This window comes from Falco rusticolus, chromosome 14 (genome assembly GCF_015220075.1).
Source record: "Falco rusticolus isolate bFalRus1 chromosome 14, bFalRus1.pri, whole genome shotgun sequence".
NCBI lineage: Eukaryota > Metazoa > Chordata > Aves > Falconiformes > Falconidae > Falco > Falco rusticolus.
This window is the reverse complement of record NC_051200.1, coordinates 23,789,395-23,797,922: the sequence shown is the minus strand read 5'-3', so window position 1 is coordinate 23,797,922 and position 8,528 is coordinate 23,789,395. Positions and strand designations below refer to the sequence as shown.

At 51.5% G+C, this 8,528-nt stretch overlaps 1 protein-coding gene across 2 annotated transcripts; it reads right to left on the bottom strand.

The window, feature by feature from the left end:
* Positions 1–214: 214 nt before the first annotated feature.
* Positions 215–8,528, bottom strand: LOC119157362 (V-set and immunoglobulin domain-containing protein 4-like). Of its 2 annotated transcripts, XM_037408245.1 has the most exons (7): positions 8,290–8,528; positions 5,351–5,707; positions 4,413–4,694; positions 4,008–4,103; positions 2,680–2,793; positions 2,245–2,266; positions 215–1,340 (listed from the first exon to the last, which is right to left on the bottom strand). In XM_037408245.1, the coding sequence occupies exons 1-7, from the start codon at positions 8,342–8,344 to the stop codon at positions 1,130–1,132; spliced, it is 1,137 nt and encodes a 378-aa protein (XP_037264142.1). In that variant the 5' UTR covers positions 8,345–8,528; the 3' UTR covers positions 215–1,129. The 2 variants fall into 2 exon arrangements, with proteins under 2 accessions (XP_037264142.1, XP_037264144.1); XM_037408247.1 differs by lacking the exon at positions 2,680–2,793 and having other exon boundaries at positions 8,290–8,527.

The following is an 8,528-nucleotide window of genomic DNA, read 5'->3' as shown; positions in this document are numbered from 1 at the left end:
AAGTCAAACTTCCAAGTCAAACCATGGCCATGACTGTACTCTTGCCTGTTCTGCAGAATTAAATCAGAAGACTGAGAAAAAGGACAAATTTGCAAGCAACAGAAAAATGATGGCACTGCATGGTGAAATACCAAGGAAGTCAGAATTCATATGCAACAAAATCCTTTGAAGCCTTTTGTATTTGCCCTGGAAAAGAAAACACATTGCACTAATTGAGCACTTTTCAAGTGTATTTCAAGGTACAAACATGAGCACTCACAGCATTCCCATAACATAGGTCAGAGTTAATATCTCTGTTGTAATCAAGACAGATTGATTCAAGTCCCACAGAGTGAATCAACATCAGTCTGTTGTGTCCAGGGAGGTCCCTCGCTCCATCATTATTCCACGTGCCTCAGATTTCTCTCTTTTATTATGCGTTTGGTCCCCACACGGTAAAAGGAAAATTCTAGCATTTCCTTCAACACCAATTCTGCTTTTCCGGGAGAAAACCAGAGGGTGGCAGTTAGGAGGCTCATCACCCACAGGGCCATTTCCTCTTCCTCTAAGCAATGAGCTCCAGTCTGATAGCAAAAATTACATTCCTGGGACATCACTCCCCCCCTCTGCAGTCCCTTTATTATGCTCTAATAAAAAAGACTCAAGGACAAGCAGGATGTACAACCAGTAATTGTTGAACGTGAAAAGCCAGACGGCATCCATTTCCAGCACAATCCCCGGCTCCTCAGCTCCTTGCAGTCTGGGATGTCCTAACAGGGGAACATGCACTGGAAAGTACACCTTACCAGTGTTACTGGCTAGCAGCACTGCACCCAGCTACACCTCAATTTGCAGGCCAAAGTGTTTCCACTCCTTCAGATCCTCTCTTCCTCACCTTGGCCCTTCAGGCTCAGAAATTATTTGCTCTGTAAAAGTAGGTTGATAATCACCTGGCTGAGGGTTTCCGCACCAATGAGCTTCATTTGCCAAAGCCCGAGATTATGTAGTTCCCCTAGGTTAAGGAAAGCAGTGAGACTGGTACATTTATCACAGCAGGAGGCAGACAGGAAGAAGATTTTCCTTTGGTAAAGTTTACCATTGAGTATCTGCAGCCCTGCACGGCTGCTCATGAGGAAAAGCTGGTACTCTACTAAATTCTTTCTGTTTCATATTCTGATTCCATTGCACTCACAAGGTTCTCATACTCAGGATTCTTCCTGATGTATACGCTGTTGTGGCTGTCATCTTTCACAGTGAAAGTATCATTGAATGTTTCAGTCTTACAATTTGTCTTCTTGTGTAGGCACTTAACAGGGACTTCCACATCAGTCTCCAATCTCATGACATCTGCAGTGCTGCAGCTGAAACAACAGAGAGACACTATTGAGAAGGATGACTACATCAGAAGTCATTTGATTTACACCTTAGCCAAAGACAAGATCTACCACATAATCCGTGGAACAGCAAAATTTATATTAATCTAGTGAGGGCCTGGGAGGCTCTGAAAGACAATAGAAAGTAACATTAAAAGAATTACACACACAAGAAGAGGCAACAAACAGTTAACACTGCTATGTACTATGTACACATGTACATGTATGTAAACACTGTTTATGTACCATAAACTCACATAGCATTACTGTATTATACTCAAGAGTTACCAGCAGATGGCCTAGCCTTTAGAAAGTAACTACCAGTAGTAACTGGGAAAATGGCAATGTGTGAGACTACAGATGGCACAGGTATTTCTCTGAATAGAAAAGTAGCATGAAGGGATTAAAGGCTGAGATTGTGACAAGGCAGAAGATATGTTTGTATCATTGTAAACAAACAGGAATTGCACAAAATACAAAAACACTTGGATAAGCACTGGGACATGTTTCTTAAAGGGAAAGGCATGTATAGAAGGAACTGAGCTTGAGGGAAAAGCTGACAATTTTTTTGTGAATTTTTTTTTTCTTTGTGAAATAACAGTGGGAATTTACTACAGAGAACGGTTTTCCCATGGCATCTATGAGGCAGATCGAAGGACCCTGAATACCTTTCCCTCATTCTAACATATCAAAGAGTGGACTCTTGCTACCTCATGCATTAAAATATTAATGCCCTCATGCTGCTAACTAAATGGACTGCCAAGGTATTCAGATCCTCCTCCTGCAAGTCAAAGAAATATTTGGTTTTTCACTGAGCAAAGAGGCTTTTTGGAGACATCAGTATGATGCCCTCAAAGTCTTCTTAACGATCCACATGAAAATCTGTACTCACAAAGCAACTTCATAGAGAGGTTCTGGGAAAACAAAAGAAGAATCAAAGATGTGCATCAATATGTTTTATGTGTCACAGAAAAAAACCAGCTGCTTCCAGGTATTCCCACCTTCAGGAATAACCCTTCCACCCTGCCTCTCTGGGGAAGGGACCAACTGGGGCCGATGGGAATAGGATGTGGCTGCCGGGGTTGGGGATGGAGCCGAGGCGAGCACCGCGCCGTCCCGCCCCGTCCCCTCGGACGAGGGCCACCCCCACCCCCGCCCCCGTCCCGCCTCGGGCCGGGCTTCCCGCCGCTCCCGCCACCGCCCTCCGGCCCCAGCCCAGCCCGGCCCGGCCCCCCACCGCCCTCCGGCCCCAGCCCAGCCCGGCCCGGGCCCCCACCGCCGCCCGGCCCCGTCCCGTCCCGTCCCGCCTCGTCCCCCGGCCGCTCACCCTTCTTGCCAGGCCTGCGGCGCAGCAGCGCGGCCACCAGCGCCCCCAGCGCGGCCCCGCCCAGCGCGGCCGGCAGCGCGTACAGGGGCGCGGCGGGCGCGGTCTGGGGGGTCCCTGCGGGCGGGGGAAGCGCTGTGAGCGGCGGGCGTGGGGGAGCCACCCCCACCCCCACCCCTCGAACTTCGGGCTGGGACCTGCGCAGCGCCTCGGGCCGCGCTTGCCCGCGGCTGTAAGCCGAGGCCGGGGCCGGTGTTCTCAGCCCCTTTCGGTCTGAAAGGGGAGGCAAAATGCCGGGCCACGACCGCGCTCGGGCAGGCCCGTGGGCGCGCAACCAGCAGGGCAGCCCTGGCCCGGGGAAAACCCGAGGCCGGGCGGGGCGGGGGTGGCTTCCCCGCGGCAGCGGCTGCCGGCAAGGCCGGGCCTGCAGACGCGTCGGCCAACCCGGCCGTGTCCAGCGCACTCCACTCTCCTGCGGCAGTGGGAGGCCCCTCCGGCACGGCCTCCCTCCCGGAGCCCGGCGTGGCGGCAGGAAGGCCTGCCAGAGCTAAGGCTCAGCGCAGCGGGACCCTCCCGGGCTGGGGTAGGCAGCCCCCTCCGCTGGCTGGCGGGCCCGGCCCGCTGCCCGGCCCAGCCTGGACGTGACGGCTGTCCTGAGCTGCCTGTCCTCTTCTGAGGAGCGCGCCACACGTTGATTCTTGCAAGCTGCCGCGCCTGAGGTGCGCGTTAAGAACACCTGCCGGACCTGCTCTTGGAGCCACCAGCCGGATTTTCATCCCTGATGTGTGTCCCGCCGGCAGTCATGCGGGCAGCACGTGGCACTGGCCCCCCCACCTCCCCGGCCATCAGCCCGTGGGTCCCTGGCAGCCCTGGTGCATAAGAGCTCTAGGCACCACCACTTGTGGCTGGCTATGGCATGGCTTCGGCTTTGTCCTGCTTGGACACATCCAGGCATCCACAGGACTATATGTCTCCTACGGTGACTTCTTGGTCTGGGGGGCTTTACTGTCAGCGGCTGCACCTTAAGGCTGCCTGACACATGAAGCCCCACACCAGGCTTCTTGCCCCAGGTGGGCTGAAGCTGTTCATCCCCCAGTTTCCCAGGCTGTGGTCCCTCTAGCACTGGCTCTGCTGCCATCCTGGGGAGCTCCAACCCAGCTACCCACAGGCAAGCACCTGCATCTGGGGCACAGGGTGGCCTGTCTCTCCCACAAGCAGAAAGGATCTACAGCCCAAAAGGAACATCAAGTGGATTTGCCTCATTCGCCTTCTTTGTCACTTACAGAGTGCCAGGGTGAAAGCAGCCCTTCCTTGCAGCCCAGGTCACTCACCTGTGGGCACTTGCTGGGTCCCACTGCCTCGAGGGGTGAGCGGGGGTCTGGCGTGCCTGTCAGTCCCAGCACTGGGCTGCTGTGTGACTGGGGACCCTGCAGGAGAGTCAGGTCATCAGGCTGTTTCCCCCACTCCCTGTCTACAGTACAAGCCAAATGAGAGCAAGACATGCCCAGTGCAGGAGTCAGGCTCCCATACTGCACAGCTTTGGCCCTGGAGGGACACAGGGGACATTTTCCTGACCCCTGCCATGACCAGGCACCCTCTGAAGCAGGGAGGATGCCAGCCCCTGTGGTTTCCTCTTGGGGCAATTGAGACACCATTCATATTTAGCATGTCCGATCCTGCTGTAAAAGAGGAAACTCCCTGCAGTGGAGATGAGGAGCTCTGCTCTGGGGACTCACCTCTCACTGTCAGCTCAACGGTGTCGCTCTGCTGCACTGCCCTGGCTCCAGCCCTGTTCTCTGCCTCACAGTAGTACTTCCCGGCGTCGGAGGGCTGCAGGCTGTCCCACGCCAGCTCAGCCTGGCTGCTCAGGAGCAGGGCTTTCCCTCCCGGGGTGCTCCTGAACCAGCGGTAGCTGATGGGGGGGGACCCGTCGGCCACACAGGTCAGGCTGGTCCTGGCTCCTGCCGGCACTGCCAGCCCCAGCTCACCCGCCCTGATGACGGGCTTGGTCACAGCAACTGGAAGACAAAGCAGGCAGGGCCCAGGTCACGCTGGCCCTGGCTGGCTGGGCAAGGTCCCCCTGCCACGGCAGCTCTGGCTCTAGCTCTCAGCGCTTTCCCAGGAGGAAGAGGGGCACGGCTCTTGTGTTGCCTCTCTGCGCACATTAAGCTCAGTTTACTCTTGCCTAAAGCCAGGTTTACACCAGCTATACTGCCATTGCTACTGTTGTATCACACAAGTCCTGTTCTGTCATGTGGCTGCCCCCTTGCAGAAAATTATTTCTAGCACCTGCTGAAGATGCTCGGGATGGGGAGAAGGCAGATTTGGTTAGTACAACACCCACTTGCTGTCCCTCTTGCTACAAGAACCACAGGGATGCTGGCTCCTGCACAGAACCAAAACCAGAGCTGGATGTTCTCTCAAGCACCACAGGTTCAAGTGGCCCATTGGTAGATCCAGACTGTGGTGTATACTGACCGATCCCCCCTCCTCAGCCTGCCCCCTATGCCTCTGTGAGTGGAGAAGAGGGGCTGGAGGGAGGAGGATGCCTCACATCCAGCCTGGATGTAGGTAGACATTATGGTGTGAAAGTCTGTTCCCACCAGCAGCTGCTTCAATGTGCTCTGTGGATTAGACTGGCTACACAAGAGCAGGGCTTTGTGGCAGGATTTACCTTTGACTACTTTAACCACAGTGGTCACCTCCTTTGTTACCAAGCTGTTGTTTTCAGACCTCCAGATGACTTTACAGGTGTAGTGTCCACTGTCAGGCATTTCGAGGTTCTCAATTAGGAGTGAGGCGTTCCCTGGGCTGTGCTTTGGGACGCTGACCCGGTCTCGGAACTGAGCCAACAGGATGTGGTCACCAGAATCGTCCCTCCGAAAGATGGTAGAGGTCCTATGGTCTCGCTCTATGCTCCAGCTGAGCATTTGCTGTGTGAAACCTTCTGAGGGCATGTATGCACACGGTAAAGTGGTGGTTGCCATCCACGTGCCCTTGACCTGGGGGACACCAGACAGATCCAGGAGGGCTGCAGGGAACAACAGTTAAAAGGAAGAAATAAGAATGCAGGAGGAGAATGTCCTTAGAATAGATAGGATGAGCGGGCAGTGGAAGCCACAGCACACAGCCATGTCTTAGATGTCCTGTAGACCACAACCAGCTAAACCAGGGCCTGTCCCCACTCACTGAGTACAGGGAAGTGAACAGTTGCTTCAACCTCATGGCCATTTTTATTGTTTCTTTCTGAACACTTGCCAGTTCTTAATTCCTTCTTGGTACAGAGAAGCACAAATCCTACTCCTGGTGGCAACATCACAGCTATAGTCTTATATTCTGTCTCTTATTCCTGCTCTCTAGCCCCAGCCTTTACACCCTACCTCTGCTTCTTGGCTTTCTGCTCCCGCTTGCACATGGTGAGTCAAACAGCAACTGACACGGGATGCTCTAACACCACTTGCAATGTTGGCTTCTACCTTCTATATGGGAGGAAGGATGAACAAAGCAAGTTTACTGCTTCACTGCAATTAACAGTGAATGCAACATGTTTGCATTCATTAATGTCACTATTTTTTAGTGCAACTTCCCTGGTGCTCACAGGACCCAGCAGCACTTCTCTGTGCAACAGCCTGTCCTAGAGCTGACTGGAAGTGCCAAGGAGAAAGGCAGGCGAGCATCTATGGACCTGGGTCTGCAGGGGCGGCTAAGGGGACAGCTGGGGCTGAGTATGGTGGAAGATTATTTCTGACATGGAGCCTTGGTTTTCCTTTACTGGCTGACATAGAGCAGGCACAGCTCCATTTTTCAAATCTCACATGCCAGTCAAATGCAACTCCTTGATATATCAATTTTTAAAGGTTTTCCATTGCTCCTCCTCTTCTTTTCACAAGCTCCCATCAAGAAAAACTAAGAAGGGTGGAAGCTACTTAGGAAGCTGCTCAGAAATAACCTCAAGGCATTTGGTGCACTCAAGTTCAAGTATGTTTGCTGTTCAGTGTATTCATCTGGACATAATTTTGTTTAAACATTTCTCCAATATTATTTTGCCTTGCTATGTGCCTTGAAATAGCTGCCAGTGTGCACTGATTCCCTGTGGAGCAGCTGCACTCTGTATATGACCAGTTTCAACGTTAGTGGGGATGATTCCAAGGGAGAGCTGATTGGAAGGAGTGGGAGAAACTCAACAAAATAAAAATCTCTGAGACAGCATTTTTAAAAGTATTTCCTCCCAGTGACACTTCTTAAACTAGGATGTAGCCTTCCAGACAAACAATATGAATTCTCCCAACAGAGGGAAATAGAGCTGGACCAGACAAAAACCTGAAGGGCTACATTAGAGACTGATCAGAGGGATTTATTTAAATTATGTATAATGCATGATAACGGAAAAGAAAAAAATTGAACTGTCATATTCTGGCCCATTTTCTAAAATGAATGAGCCTCTTCCTTCCTAGTTTGCCAGCACCAGCTGTCCTGGTGGCCTGGAAGTACCATGCAGGCAGGAGCCTTTAGGAATGTACTTTGAAGTACTGGACCTGGAACAGGAACGGTGGACCAAACCCAAACTTTTTTCTTTAGCCTTAGAAAACTTCAGATCTGACCTATTTGGATCCTACCTGCTTCAACCAGATAAGAACCCTGCCAGGCACTCAAGTGGGTGCAGGAGAAGAGGGGATGGATTTTGTGGTACCTGGCTCATTCTTGCAATGCCTCCAGCTGCCGGCCCACTGAGACCACAGCTCCTCTGGGAAGCGCCTCATGTAAATAGCAGGTTACCTGAATTTAGCTGGACTTGGCTCACCTCTACCCATACCCCCTTATCCCGCTCCCCCTTTCCCATCCTCCCCAGAAAGGCTGATTATGTTCAGCTGCATTAACTCACAATAAGTCACTTGAGAGGCAGATCCCAGAAATCTGCAAAGCTGCCTTTTTTATGATAAGTGGGGAAAGTACTTCAACCCAGTTTTCTAAATGTCAGGAGCAATTCTGTGCTTCTGTATACAGCTTGTTAAAGCACCTTTCTCCTGTTTCCCAAAACCTTCCTCTTCCAGTGTCAGTGTCATATGTGCCCTAGGAGTGGCACATATGCCTCATGGGCATATGAATTGAAGCAAAGATTCCAGCATCACCTCTCCTGGTGTGCCTAGAGAGTCATAAGATCAGGAGAGACCAAGGGGGATCATGTGTGTGCCTGCACCTTGTTGCACAATTACAGCTCTTCTTCCCAGGACCACGGTAGCAGAACAATGGTGATGCATTATGAAATTCCAGAAGAATGTATATTCCAGCTTCACAAAGACTGTTTCGGAAGCTAACACACTGAGCAAGTGCTTTCCAAGGGTCCTCAGCAATCATGTTTTGCTCTTGCTTTGGGGTGTGGAAGCTGAGCTTTTGCCCAATACTGCCCCATTTGCCCCCACTCTTAAAAGCACCTTGTCATATCTGATACCAAGGGAGACTCCTGCAAATCCTTAGGCTCTATTTTTTCATACAAGAAACTAAAACTTCCTACACTTGACAATTTTTAAAAATTAAGACACTGTAATTCAAAAGATTTTCCCTATCCTCTTAGTACTCTGATTTTTGTTCCTATGCATTGAAGCATTTACTCACCATTGCAGCTGATGAAAGCCATCACAAACACCACTATCCGCACAACTTCTCCCATTCTCCCAGAGCTGCAGGCCTGTCCTCCTTTCCCTGCAATTTGTGAGAGACCCCCACACTCCTGGGACCAGAATGCAAGTGAAGAACACTTCCCTTTCTTCTGTCCTTTGTCATGTCAGATCCTCTTTCTGAAATATCACGAGTCCATTTCACTGCTGAGTTAGGTGAAGAGTGAAGGATGGACA

Excerpts from the sequence above, each read along its gene's own strand:
- LOC119157362 (XM_037408245.1), bottom strand. The coding sequence starts at position 8,344 with ATGGGAGAAGTTGTGCGGATAGTGGTGTTTGTGATGGCTTTCATCAGC. Across the intron at positions 4,695-5,350 it reads TGTGGTTAAAGTAGTCAAAG|TTGCTGTGACCAAGCCCGTC; the intron begins GTAAATCCTGCC and ends TTTGTCTTCCAG. Across the intron at positions 2,267-2,679 it reads CCGCAGGCCTGGCAAGAAGG|AACCTCTCTATGAAGTTGCT; the intron begins GTGAGCGGCCGG and ends TTGTTTTCCCAG.